The sequence below is a fragment of the Parasteatoda tepidariorum genome, chromosome 7, assembly GCF_043381705.1.
Source record: "Parasteatoda tepidariorum isolate YZ-2023 chromosome 7, CAS_Ptep_4.0, whole genome shotgun sequence".
NCBI classification, from domain to species: domain Eukaryota; kingdom Metazoa; phylum Arthropoda; class Arachnida; order Araneae; family Theridiidae; genus Parasteatoda; species Parasteatoda tepidariorum.
Genome location: NC_092210.1, coordinates 41,731,734 through 41,747,045, shown reverse-complemented (window position 1 = coordinate 41,747,045; position 15,312 = coordinate 41,731,734). Strand labels below are relative to the sequence as shown.

Below are 15,312 nucleotides of genomic sequence, written 5' to 3'. Positions count from 1 at the left end.
TTTTTGATGGAACTATTACGCGTTTGCGTTGAAGGGGGAGGAAAACCTTGGAAACCTTCCATGGTTAGCCACAAGGCAAAATAATTATAACCCATGACCCATCTACCATGAAGGATATTTTATGTTAACACTGGGGTTTAAGTGAACCGAGAGCAGGATTCGTATAAACCAGCCAACGCTGAGATTCGAACTTGAGTCACTTCAATAGGAGGCTCTTTTCCCTTACCCACCATGGCTCACAAGTATGCTAGAACCCCCGACTCGCAAGTACTCTAACCCATGATCCGTCTACCACAGAAGATATTTTACATCAGCAATGTATTCGGTGCAAGTAGGGTGCGGAATTCGTATCGCTGGGATTCGAACCTGGTTTCCCTCATTGGGAGGCAAGCACTCTGTTCCCTGAGCCACCACGTCTTCTTCTGAACTAGTCATTCTAATTTTGGAACATCCTGGCTTTTTTGCCACTGCTGTCTTATCCAAGTGTAGTAAACCACCTTATTTTTTTAAAAATAACATTTTCTACCTCCCCAAGTAAGTTTGATAGTTTATGCTGAAAAGTAAATTACTTTACTTAATTTTGAAGCAATTTGTTCTTATAATTTCAGGATATGATCTTCCAAGTGTTAGTGGTGCAAATATTGGAGTATATGGGGCGAATGTTAATAACGATTCATTTTATATGGCTTTCAAAACAGATTTGGATTTGGAAAAATATAGTTATAACAGATTTTTAAATTCCAACCGCATATCCTATTTCTTCAATTTGCTAGGTAAGTGAAATAAAAACTGTTTTACAAATATTTTTACCATCAAATATAAGTTTATGAATTTTTATAAAGATAAAAAGAATGAGACATCATAAAAATCGCTTAATTGACAATTTATTTTCCTTACTTAAGGAAATTAATAGGATAGAGGATGTTATATGTTATAACGCAAAGTAATTATGAAAAGTGTAAAATGTTTGTTTCAAAATACATTAATTTATTACTCATATCCAGGTAGGGAAGAGTGGGGTCAATTGTAGCATTTTTTACTTAACTATTTTTAACTAACAAAAAATCCAATATATTATCAGTATTAATTGACAGACGAGTAAAGTAAACTATCCTCTACTAGAAAAAAAAGACCTTATTTTAAATGCTATTATATTAGTTATTAACATTTTTTGACAGTCGTGCACTTGTTACAATTGTCCCCACTTACGGGGTCAATTGTAGTAGTTCATTAATTCAACTTATCGAATTTTCATTGAATTAATTCATTAATTCAATGAAAAACATGGTTAATTAAACATATTATCATAGTAGTGATATATTTTTTTATTGATCAAAATAGTAGTGATATTTTAGGAGTAAAAATAATAATGAGCAGAGACCTAAAGGGTTAAGCTTTTAACTTTAAGGGGTTAAAAATTTTAATTTATGCTGTGAAAGGTGACAAATAAAATAATGCACATGCAACATAATATAAATGATATAGGAAACTATTGGTGGTTCTTAAAGAGTTAAGTAATGGTTTGTAAACATAAGATTATTTATTTTCAGCTGTTGCAATCGTCCCCAAGACGCCATTTCAGCTTCATTTGTTAAAAAAAATGCTAGTTAATTAACAAAACTAATCTTTCTTTTTTTTGAAATTTTAATTAAGGTGTCCACTTACATATTCGGTTAATAATTTTTATTTGTTTAAACAAAATTACTTTGTTACAATATAATATTCTAATACCAAAAAAAGTACTTACGTAGCGTGAAAATATCTTTTGTGATGTAACTCTTTCAAAGGAACATAAAAATGGTTGCCAGCAGGGGTGTACATGTAGATTTATTAAATACACCTTGTGCGCCACCTAAGAACCAAATCCAGAACCCGACACTCGAAATTTTTGCTCTATTACAATCGTACCCTGTTACAATTGACCACACTCTCCCCCTACTATTCTTTTTCTGCTAGACAATAATAAAATTTCAAATGAAATTTCATTAATATTTTTAAAATTAAAAAATGAGTTTTAAAGGAATTTTCAATAATTTTAATTTATGGATATCATCGTAATTTATTTATTTAAGACAATCATTATCAAAATTTATCAAAGCAAATATGTCTCAAAGTGCTATTTCTTGTATTTAGTACAATGAAAACAAAGTACTCTGTACACTTTTTGCTCTAATTATTAAATTTTTACTTACTTCACTTATATATTGTATTTTTATCTAAAGATGGTAATAATCAAATGCTTAACTGTAAAAAAGAGGGTACCATCTTATCAGGAAAGTAAACTTTGTCTTTGTACAGTGGTGACCACATCTTGACCATCATGCTGTAAGTCACAAAACTGTGAAGACTTAACTTTCATGATCCATGTGGCCTACCTAATGCTAACCTTTAATTTTTTGCGAAAAAGCGGTATTAGGATTCCCATTTCCACGTATTCAGAATAAAAGTATTTAAAACATTGAAATTCTAAATTTGTCTAAGCATTCTTCTTTGATTGTTTTTTGATTTACGACTGGAATTTTCATTAAAAAAATAAATATCTGCAAGCATTCTTGAAGAATAGGTAAGATGGAGCCACGAAACGTGGCTCTATCTTACCTATTCTTCAAGAATTCTTGAATGAAATAATCTTTTCTTTTTTTTTAATTTGAATGTTTGCCTTTGATTTTCGCAAAAAGAGGTATTAGGATTTCTATACTACCACTTATTTATAATAAACTTCAAAATATTTAAAATATCAAAATTTTGAATTTGTCTAAACATTTTTCCTTGATTTTCTTTACATTTAAGAATGGAATTTTTATTTAAAAAAAATCTGAAAACATTCTTGAAGAATAGGTAGGATAGAGCCCCGAAACTATCTCGATATCTTATTTTTTAATCCAAATTGCTATAATTTTTTCTTTTTAACTTGAATGCTTATCTTTAATTTTTGCGATAAAGAGGTATTAGGATTTCAACTAGCACCTATTTATAATAAACAATAAAATATTAAAAATATCAAAATTCTGAATTTGTCTAAACATCCTTCTTTGATTATCTTTACATTTAAGAAAGGAATTTTTACTTAAAAAAAATCTGAAAGCATTCTTGAAGAATAAGTAAGATAGAACCCCGAAACTACCTCGATATCTAATTTTTTAATCCGAATTTGCTATGATTTACTTTTTCTTTAACTTGAATGCTTATCTTTAATTTCTGGCAAAAGAGGTATTAGGATTTCAACTCGCACCTATTTATAATAAAAAATAAAATATTTAAAATATCAAAATTCTGAATTTGTCTAAGCATTCTTCTTTGATTGTCTTTACATTTAAGAATAGAGCCCTGAAACTATCTCAAAATCAATTTTTTAAAACTATTGTCTTCGAAAATTCTTTTTAAATCAAACAGGCTTCCATCTCTGTGTATCAAGTGAACTTTTTTTTATCTGAAATTTTAAAATTTGCACCCATATCACTCTCAATGTGGAAATATGCAGGTCAGGTTATTTTTTATATTAGAGGAAAATATTTCTTATTGCATCCGGCATAATTAAGTACTTAAATTTTTCACAAACTCTTTTGAGAACCGAAAATTGTTCCGTAGTATCTGTGCTGTATAAAACACATGTGATGTTTACTAAGTAAAAGTGCTGAATCTGCCTTTTTTATATGGATTAGATTTCTTTTAAAAATAAAGAAATAAAAACTTATTTTTTGCGTTTAAAATGTATTTATCGTGCTGTTAAAATGGGGTGCTAAAACGTGCTATATTTCTTAAAATTCATAGGTGATATACACATACACAGTGTGTTACAAAACTATAAGACTACCCCGAATATAGCTCATTTTTTTGTACATTTCTACACTACATAAAATGAATGAAATGAATAATTTTAAAATAGTGAAGCAATTGAAATAAGTTATACTTTCACAAATAAATCAAAAAGTGAAAAAAAATTGAGTTAGTTTCACACTGCTACCAGTTTTTTAAACTCTAGAGGATTCATAAATATAGAACCACTTATTTCTTTTTTTAAAATCTTTTTTCTTTGAAAATCATATGTGAATTGCGATTTTGTATCGCAGAAAATAAATGCAAAAAATAATATTATAAAGAAAATTGGAATTGCCACGTGAAAAAGAATTATCTGATCTAGAAGCTAGAAAAATTTGTCTTTTTAAAAGTTTTAGAAAGTCGGAACGTGAAATACGAACATACTGCTGTTTTTAAGCAAAAGATATTCTTATGGAAAATATATATATATACATATCCGTTGTTGAACAGCGGACCCAATTTTGGGTTTACGACTACTAATGTTCAACTCCGTAGCCTTGTAATTTTGAACCAATCCAGAAGACAAGGGAACTCCTGGATCAGTACCCCAAAGGTATTGACTTGTTATGGGAGCATACAGGACTTTGCGACTCGACAAATTTAACATGCACCAGTCACCATTTACTACACGGGGAGTCTTCAAAGATCGAACCCACGAACTCTTGGACTTGGGCCCAGTGCCCTACCAACCAGGCTATCCCGGCCCTTATGAAAAATATGAAAGATTCGGTAGGAAGTGTAAGTTATCAGTTCGGGTCAATAGATACCCTTTCAAACTTGCAACTTTACTGGCAAAATAACTCAGCAGAGAAGTAGGTACCCCCACACAACAGTCTAGTGCACTTTGAAATCAAATTCAAATGTTGTTCTTCGAAGATTAAGAAAAGACTGCTAAAGCATCTTAAACAAGAGAGGTTGAAGTGGGCAAAAGTGGTCGTGACCTGAGATGCTGCTTAGAAAAATATTATTTTTTCCAACAAAATAAGGAAATTACGGTGATAAACACTACTGGAATGAGAACAGAACTTCGCGATTTCTTCGGTAGGTAGATTGGTGGTGAGTCGGAAATGGTGTGGGGGCTTTTGCCTATGACGGTAAATGCGACATGTAGCGAATTTCTGAAAAAATGGACTCTATTTGTTATCAACAATTACTTTATCAACCCCTTATACCTTTTCGTCCACATCTAAGAGGCTGGATATTTCAGCAAGACAATACGCCATGCCATGTGTCCCAACCAACTAAAAATTGTTTTCAGAAAGCAAAAACACGAGGTTCTAAGCCCGCCAAGCTGTATTCCTGATCTTCATTCTACAGACATGGCTAGACAAGTATATGCAAATAACTACAATATGATTCTATATATGACCTAGAAGTAGTTATCATGAATAAATGGGACAAAATACCTAAAACTTAGCTTGAAAACTTGGTTGAGTCAATGAAAAATCGAGTTATCCAGAAAAATGGGGGATCAACATCCTTTGAGCTTTGTAAAAAAACTTCCTTTAACCTGTACTTACTTGCAGAACTGGCGCATAAGACCTCGAGTCGTTTTCGCCACACACTCTTCTCTTTAACCAGGCAACGCGCTTCATCCCATCCATAATCCTGCTCTACTAAGATCTTCCTCAATGCATCTTTGCTATGTTAATCTCGGTCTCTCTCTTTTTCACTTTCCGTCAAGCATTCACGAGCTTGCAACATTTGCAGGATTGTTTTTTATGTGTTCTGATTGTTTCTATCAGACTCATTTTACCTGTGGTAATCTTACAATTTTCTAACAGATATTTGAGGGGAAAATTTTGATATTGTTGACAAAATATTTGTATTTATCCATATACCTTGAAAATAATATGCATATATTTTGTTTTTTATTACTTAATTTAATTTTGGAAAATTTCTATTACTTGCAATAAAAGTCACGAAAACCAGAGTAGTCTCATAATTTTGTTGCATATTGTATAGGGTAAACCAACCAGTGAAGGAACCTTTCATATATATTGATTAAAAATAAGAATTTGAAAGTTTTTCTTTAGATTGATTGGTAACAATAGCTTACTGCCAAACAATAGGAAGTCATCTAGCAATGTTTTGGATTACCTGGTCAAATAGACTTCTCTGGAAAAATTTGTGAATTTGTTATTATCTCTGCAACACCTTTTTTCTTTGAGAAAATTATAAGCTGAGTATTTGTATTTATATATTTGAAGTGGAATTTATTTTTCTCACTGTGAAAAAGAGAATTCAAAATATAGTTACTGAAGTTAAGTTTTATTTATTTCAAGCATCATAGCATAAGCAAGTACTGAGATAAGGGGGTGTTTATTTACTGGATTACCAAATGATGAAAAACCAGTGAAGGAACAAGTGTTCCTTTACTGGGTTTTTTTCTAAGTTAATGAAAATAAAATATAAACTTTAGTTTCTTGCACCGTTAGTGATGTTCCGCATCAAAAGTATGTTAAAAATACGGAAAACAACCTATAACCAGTGAGGGAACAGGCATGCTCCTTTACTGGGCATAGATTTCCCAGTGAATGAACAGTATGTGTTAATATGTTGACACTTTAATTTTCAATTCATAATTACAAAAAAAAAGTTAACATTTTCCAAGTATTTATATGCTGTAATTTCAAGAATAGGCTTGTTTTTAAATATTTGTATGGCTTATAAATTCATAAGCATTAAAAAATAACCCAAATTAAGTGTTCCTTTACTGGGTGTTCATTCACTGGTAGGAGCTGTTCCTTCTCTTGGTCTTTTTACTACTTGTTATTTGAACCTCCAAAACTTTAAAACAATATTATGAAAGTTCTCTACAATTTTTTTGCATAATTTGCTATTAGTAACAAATATGCTGACACTGTCATTTAACTAAAATTACGAATTTTGAAATTAAAATGATTTTTTAAAAGGCAAGCGAAGCTTAGGTGTTCCTTTACTGGTTAGTTTACTCTATATAAATGGGGATGTTATGTAGGCTGCGTAGTTACCTATGTTTGTAGTACCCTATTACTTTATAACATGATTTTATTGTTAGTTTTTAATGCGTTTTAGGTCCAAGTGCAGTAGAAGACACAGGTTGCTCTTCCTCCTTATCCGCATTTTATTCAGCCTATAAGGCATTACAAAGAGGAGAAATCGATGGAGCAATTGTTAACAGTTCCCAAGTTAACTTATGTCCAGAAATAATTTTTCTTATGAATAAGAATGGTATACTTTCTCCTACGTGTACTTGTAAGCCCTTTGATGAGAGAGGTAAGAGTTAATAGTTATATTTGTGTAATCATACAAAATGGCCAGACTTTAATTATGCAAAAGTGATACCTAATTATCTCAGATTTATCTATTCTAGCATAATAGACTATTATATAAATGATTCCAAGTAACTGAAAAGGAAATATGTATTCGTTTAAAAACTTCCTTGGTTAATTAATACTTTCAAAACAAAATGTAAAGCTCTAATGATATTAAATTAGACCCAAAACTGCTTGACATTATACTGATATAATACAGACGAAAGTTTTCATTATATAAAAAAAATATCACAAATTTTCTATTATTAATTTTTTTTTCAAAAATCATTTTGCTAGAGTACTGAAATTTAGGAAAGATTTTAAATCTTCAAACCTCTCTATATTTCAACTGAGTATCAATTGTTATGAGTTTCTTATAAGAAAAGTTTAAATAGGATTATTTAAAATATTAACAAAAATCGATTTAATTTAATTATTATCCCCTGAAGAAAATATGATTTTATTTCATCTCGAATATTTGGAAGTCTCTTCTTTCCGTTTATTATTTTTATTATTAATAATGTCAAATTTTGCTTTAATTTTAACTTCTGAATTTAAAACAATTATAAGCCTATATTCAAACTTTTAATTAAAAATTTTTCAGAATTTTAGATTTTTTTGCTATGAATTTATTTTTTTCACTGAAATTTTCTTAAATTTGTCTGTTTCGAGAAAAATTTAGAACAAACAATATGTAGTCACGATTGAAAATTTATTCAGATAATTATTTTATGTAAATTGAATTGATATTAATGTTGATATAAATATATTGTGTTATGGTGCGTTGCCCAGCAAAGAAAATAAGTTTAAGAAATAACGCCCACACTTAATATATGAAATATTTTGTTATTTTTAATTTTTTTTGTCTAAAATAGTTTTAAATCTTTTCAGTGTAAAATAGTTTTAAATCTTTTCGGTCTAAAATAGTTTTAAATTTTTTTCAGTTTATTTTTTTTAGATTTGTCTGATTCGAGATAAATTCAGAACTAACAATTTGTAGGCATGATTAAATTTTCAATCGGGAATTATTTATTCTTGATTTATTATTTCTATTGAAATTTATCCTGAATAAAAAGAAATGAGGAGCAATTATGGGTTAATGAGGCGATGGTGAGGAGCAGAGAACGGAACTTCTTAATCCAAGAAAAAAAAATTAATATAATTTTTTGCTCACTCAATTCAAATGACGAAAACTTTGAGTGTATGCATAAGAAGTGGATTCACGCTTGCAAATACTTTTGCTTGTTTATTTTTTTTATTTTTTCTTCCTTTTAGCTAATGGGATTGTTAGAAGTGATGCAGTTGTTGCTATTTTTTTGCAAAAAGCTTGTACAGCTAGACGAGCTTATGCATCTGTTCTTTCCTCTGCATTTTTTACATCTGGTTTTGTGCAAGAAGGTAATTAAAACTTTGATACATAAAATGAAACTTAATATATCAATATTGCAGCGAAATTTACCAATACTTCCGCATTTTATCTATATTTTTAATGAGCTTAATATCTACGTTTTTCCCACCTTATTTGTAATTTCTAATAGCTTATGATGTTGATGAATCTTCCGAATATGTCGTTGATTTTCAGCTAAAGTTTTGATAGTTTTAAATTAATTTAATTAATATTTTTAGATTCTTTGCAGAAAAGAAAATAAAAAAAATCATACGAATTAGGTCAAAGTATGCAAACTATTAAATAATCAGAGATGAACGCGCAGGAACTCTATCAAATCAATGGCAAGATTAAAACAAAGTCAGCTTGATTACGTGATGAAACTTGAAGTTATTTCAATTAATTGTTTTTCATCTCCTCACTGTTTCCTCCAATTTTCAAAGTATGTTACAAAGATGAGGACAGAACCGACAGAACCGATTTCAAATGCATTATGTTTCATGTGTAAGAGGCGTTTATAAAGATCTCGTTATAAGCACTGTTCATGCTAATGTATGTCGAATTCCGTCATAGAACACAGTTGTTTTATTCACTATGTTTCGTTTTCTCATTTTCATGTATGAAAATAGTAAATAGCACTTAAATTTTTCACAGTTTGGACTAGCTATAGCACTCAAATCTTCATTAAAGCCCTTTACTTGATAACAATATATGTTTTAAAATGTTGCCAGACAGTTAAAGCAAAACTTATTTCCAAATAGAATTTGTGGTCAATCGAAATTTAAAAAAAACTTTCCCAGCAGCTATTTATATTTTGCTAAAAAACTGCGACAAATTACATTACAAGTTATAAAAATTTGAAAATGCTATAGCACTCAAATCTTCACTAAAGCCCTTTACTTGATAACAATATATGTTTTAAAAATGTTTCCAGACAGTTAAGGCAAAACTTATTTCCAAATAGAATTTGTGGTCAATCGAAATTTAAAAAAAACTTTCCCAGCAGCTATTTATATTTTGCTTAAAAACTGCGACAGATTACATTACAAGTTATAAAAATTTGAAAATGCTATAGCACTCAAATCTTCATTAAAGCCCTTTACTTGATAACAGTATATGTTTTAAAAATGTTTCCAGACAGTTAAAGCAAAACTTATTTCCGAATAGAATTTGCGGTCAATCGAAGTTTTAAACAAACTTTCCCAGCAGCTATTTATATTTTGCTTAGAAACTGCGACAGATTACATTACAAGTTATAAAATTTTGAAAATGCTGTTTTTGCAACATAGAAGTTTGCACAAAATTTATCTCTTTTTTTTACCACATAATTGGACTAAGAAACACAAAATTGAAAAAATAAAAAACAATAAATTAATTAAAAAAACTGGAAAAGGATTAAAAAGGAGAAAATAATTCTATTTTTGTCAAACCTAGTACAAAAAATAACGGCACATCACTTTCGTATTAACATATCTCCATCTAAAGATGAATTTTTTTTTTCTTCAACGATTTCGAGTTTTTGACTTTATGTAGGGGGTAACTTCAATCAGGAAAATATCGCTGGTTCAAAGTTAAAACAACACTTCTGCACTCACTTCTAATGTTATTTGAATGAGAAGTGAGTGCAGAAGTGTCGTTTTAACTTTGAACCAGCGATATGGTACCAATATTAGCAGTGTCGTCGAAAATTTGGTCTACTTATTTTTCACTCTGCATATTTAGCCATAACTCGGAAAATTCTAAAGCAAATCAAAGAATTTTTCGCACACAATTTTAAATTTAATTTTAGTAATTGGATGTAAAAAATAATTTTAATAACAAAATATAATTTTTACAATGATAATAAAAAAATACCATTTCTATTTTATTGGTATTTCATTTGAAATAATAATATAAATTCAAACGAAAGTGTAGAAAGTATTCTATTGAATGGCAAAAAAGAGGATTGCCACATGATTTGGCTTTTTGAAAAATTCACTCCATGCTAAATTGGTCAGCTCATATCAGCAGAAATACCTGATGTCACCATTAATCAGACTTATTTCAGATCATCAACCAAAATATGTTTCATGGTCCGGGTGCATCACCATACATGTCTGTTTGAAAATGCACTAACGATATCCTAGAGAATTAACTGCTGAGACTATCACTGGTTTTTTCACCATTAAATAAAATTCTCATTTCAAATCATAATCGCAAATCTCATTTACACACTTAAATACAAAATTAAAATTCAAACTGAAAGCGTTGCAACGCACGTAGGGCACAGCTAGTTAAATATATTTTTAATTTAAAAACTGCTGTTTTCCCAGCAAAATGTTTAAAAAAGAACAAACTATTCATTCAAAAAGAGAAATATCACAAAAATTATGAAATATTTAATATTAAAAAAATGCACATAAAGATTGCGTAGTAAACATTTTTGTCATACGATCGGCAAATAGCAATCTTGTTCAGGATTGTTCACATTCTTCTTCCAAAAGTAGCAAAATATAGTATAGCCGGATACCACGTGATGAAGGCGAAGCCAAGTGCCAACTCCTGGTGAACGAACTATACATTACGAATATATACTAAATTTTAAATTGAAACGGTAAAAGCAAAATATATATGTGGCTCATAGAAAAAATTTAAATTTTTTACTTGAACAAAACTAGTTTGAAGGTTAAGTACCTCTGGACTGTACCAAAGAGCACCTCAAGCTATATATATAGTTATTTTTAAAAGCTATTTTATAAGGAGAGGACATGACTTAGAAAATTCAGCATAAGATGGAATTTGGCCTGTTTACCCCTTAAAATAATAGAGCATAATTAATTTCGAGAAAAACGCAATTGAAAATATAAGCGTACTTTATATACTTGTTTCTTCATCTCAATAACGAGGCAGCTCAATAACCTGCCTAACAACAAGAAATTTGGGGGATCAAATCATGCAGTAAACTGTTTCTTATTCCTTTTTTTTAATAAAGACTTTTCTTTCTTGTTTACAAACAGTTAAAATGTAATTTTATTAAATTTTAGTGTATTTTTTAAATTATTAGATATTTCTTGATATTTAAACTACAGTAACAATTGAATCATTCAATAAAAGTATGATGTTTGTAAATAATGCTTACGATAGTTAAATTGGTTTTTATTAATTGAATTTATTACATCATTTGCCAAAGTAGAGTTAACCAATATATGGGTGATTCTCACGAAACATGACAATTCGGACCAAAACATTTTTTTAAATTTAAAGTCTTCAAAATAATCTAAAATTTTTTTTGCATACTTCTTTAGCTACACTTATTAATATCTTATAGACAGCAGTGTAGTTTATTGACATTTGCTCAAAAAAAAAATAAAAGAGAAATTCACCAAATCTTGAATGCCAGGAAAATGACATATTACCTTAGACGTTTTAAAAACAGTCATTTTAAGTTAATAGTAAGTAACTCAACTTAAGCCTTTATGTTAGATGAACCATAAATTGCTTAAATTATTTCTTTTTATCCACTGCAGAAGGAAACAAAAGCTTTTTTGTTGCTGATATGTACAGAATAAAATTGTGTATAATAATCAATCATTAAATAAATAAATAACTTNCAAGAACTCTATCAAATCAATGGCAAGATTAAAACAAAGCCAGCTTGATTACGTGATGAAACTTGAAGTTATTTCAATTAATTGTTTTTCATCTCCTCACTGCTTCCTCCAATTTTCAAAGTATGTTACGAAGATGAGGACAGAACCGACTCAACCAACTTGAAATGCATTATGTTTTACGTGTAAGAGGTGTTTATAAAGATCTGGTTATAAGCACTGTTCATGCTGAGGTATGTCGAATTCTGTCATAGAACATAGTTGTTTTATTCACTATTGCCACGGGGGGGGGGACCACATAGTGGAGAGAGAAGAATAATGATCGCCAGGTTCCAAACTTTTCATCAGGTGCTCCTTAACGATGTGGCGCAAAAAAGACTTTACCTAAGGTTGATCTCCTGATCAGGAACTTATACTATACTCGGTGAAGACATCTCACGGGACAGCATGGCTAAGTGATTCACAGGAAACAATGAACAATATCTTATCCTTTCTTTATTTCGTCGGGAATCAAAGTTTAAACATAATAAGAGTTCATGACAAGTATATCAATTAAAATTCCAACACGTCCACGTGTCGAGTCCTCCCTGTGTGCTTCAGGGAGTAAAATATTAAATTTATGTAATCAGCATATTTGAGACATCTGCAGTTAAAATTTACGAAATAGATTATTAGCAATTTGTTGAATTTATGGAATTGAAAAAGTAGAATTATATATGAATTATTACGAACTTGAAGCACACAGGGGGGAAATCAAAAACGCCACTCAAAAAGAGGAAGCAGCAACACACTTGAGAGTTCCACGGGGAATACTGGTCTATCTCCAAAAGATAGCGTCCCCTCCTTAACAGTTGCAAGAATCTCTAAAGACGAGCTAGGAGTCGAGCCCTAGAGATCCTGCAAAGGCAAGGAAGAGGGCGCTCCTGTTGGAGACAGCCCAGTACGTATTGGGAAAAGTAAACATTGTGGTGATCCCATGATCACACCACAACTATGTTTCGTTTTCTAACTTTCGTGTATGAGAATAGTAAATAGCACTTAAAATTTTCACAGTTTGGACTAGCTATAGTACCCTTTACTTGATAACAATATATGTTTTAAAATTTTTTCATTGCAGTTAAAGCAAAACTTATTTCCGAATAGAATTTGTGGTCAATCGAAATTTTAAAAAAACTTTCCCAGCAGCTATTTATATTTTGCTTAAAAACTGCAACAGGTTACATTACAAGTTTAAAATTTTTAAAATGCTGTTTTTGCAACATAGAAGTTTGCACAAAATTTATCTCTTTTTTTTTACCACATAATTGGACTAAGAAAGACAAAACTGAAAAAATAAAAAACAATAAATTAATTAAAAAAAACTGGAAAAGGATTAAAAAGGAGAAAATAATTCTATTTTTGTCATACCTAGAACAAAAATTAACGGCACATCACTTTCGTATTAACATATCTCCATCTAAAGATGAAATTTTTTTTTCTTCAGCGATTTCGGGATTTTGACTTTATGTAGGGGGTAACTTCAATTAGGAAAATATCGCTGGTTCAAAGTTAAAACGACACTTCTGCACTCACTTCTAATGTTATTTGAATGAGAAGTGAGTGCAGAAGTGTCGTTTTAACTTTGAACCAGCGATATGGTACCAATATTAGCAGTGCCGTCGAAAATTTGGTCCCTGCCTCCTTATTTTTCTCTCTGCATATTTAGCCATAACTTGGAAAATTCTAAAGCGAATCGAAGAATTTTTCGCACACAATTTTAAATTTAATTTTAGTAATTTGATGTAAAAAATAATTTTAATAATAAAATATAATTTTACTAGTACCAACATTCTAAATTTCATTTCAAAGCAAATTTGTCGAGCCGTTCTTTCTTCTTGTTAGTGTAATTATTTACTTTGCTGCATGCATTGCAATAGACTAAAAGTCGACAACGCTTAGGGTACTTTAAGTACTTTAAAGGTACTATTATACTATCATATTTAAAGGGTTCTAGTACTAATATTCCAAATTTCATTTCAAAGTAAATTTGCCGAGCTGTTCTTCTTCTTGTTTGTGTAGTGTAATTATTTACTTTACATCATGCATTACAATAGACTAAAAGTTGACAACATTTTTTAGGATTAGGTGCGCCCTCTCATAAAATGCAAGAATATCTCAACAGGCACGCATTGCAATCAGCTAGATTACATCCCGATCAAGTTAATTACATTGAAGCACATGGCACGGGTACAGCAGTAGGGGATCGTATAGAGCTTACAGCTATAGAAAGTGTTTACTGTACGAGTACCAGAAAAAAACCCATTTATGTCGGCTCGGTGAAAAGTAATATCGGCCACACTGAAGCATCCTCTGGTAAGTATTTACTTATCCTTAGCTCCCAAAAAATAAAGCAGTATGATTTGAACAGTCATATCTTGCGCAATTTGGAGCGAATTTTTTTCTCCAAGTTCTAAAACAATAATTTTATTTTGTGTTATTATTTCTTAATTAAAAATTTTGCTTAATTTTATTGGATATTTTTAAAATTATAAAAAAAAAAAATAAGAATTTTTATTTTTATTTTTTATAAAAGTGTCTGAATCTCCATGAATATTTAAGCCAGGTTTATGAAATTTTGTGCAGTTATTGCAAATAGCAACCAAAGCAATCGGTATAAGTTACAAGCTTATTATTTGATTTTCTGGCATAGAGTCTTTAAAAGTATTTGTTTTCTTTCGTAATGTATTGTCAGTCCCTGAAACCTCTAAAAGTTTTAAACCTTATTGCTAAGTATGAAAAATTGCATGAAATAGTTACAAAAAAAAAAATAGTGCGTGGAGTCCCTCCGCGCGGAAGAAGTTAAACTTCGCAACCTGCGACGTTAATTGTAGAAAAATCAGCAGTCGTAAAGGATCACTAGTTCTAGTCAACGACTCTTTTTCCTGCTCCGCTCGCTTCCGTACTCTGTAATCACGGTAATATTGTGCATTTTTCCCTCGTCGACCTCTTGAACCAGTGTAAGTGCTTGTGGTTGCTTCATCGTTTCGCCCTGGAAAATGCATTTGTATTAATAATGTATGTGAATGCGTCATAATACAATTTCAGAAGAGAAAACCTAACAATCAATTGATATTCACAAGAGACGTATCTTGACGTAACCTTAAATCCGTCGCATTGTCCGTGGGATTGTTTTCACTCATTTTTTACAATTGTTATCCACTAAATTTGAAAATAAAAAATACTA

At 30.4% G+C, this 15,312-nt stretch overlaps 1 protein-coding gene across 1 annotated transcript in view; it reads left to right on the top strand.

Annotated features, from left to right (window-relative positions):
* LOC122268367 (fatty acid synthase) overlaps window positions 1–15,312 on the top strand; it is a 94,456-nt gene that overhangs the window by 13,336 nt on the left and 65,808 nt on the right. The window contains exons 4-7 of the mRNA XM_071183757.1: window positions 609–773; window positions 6,877–7,077; window positions 8,391–8,513; window positions 14,208–14,441. Of these exons, the coding sequence (XP_071039858.1) occupies window positions 609–773; window positions 6,877–7,077; window positions 8,391–8,513; window positions 14,208–14,441 (723 nt within the window). The remainder of the gene's footprint in view (window positions 1–608; window positions 774–6,876; window positions 7,078–8,390; window positions 8,514–14,207; window positions 14,442–15,312) is intronic.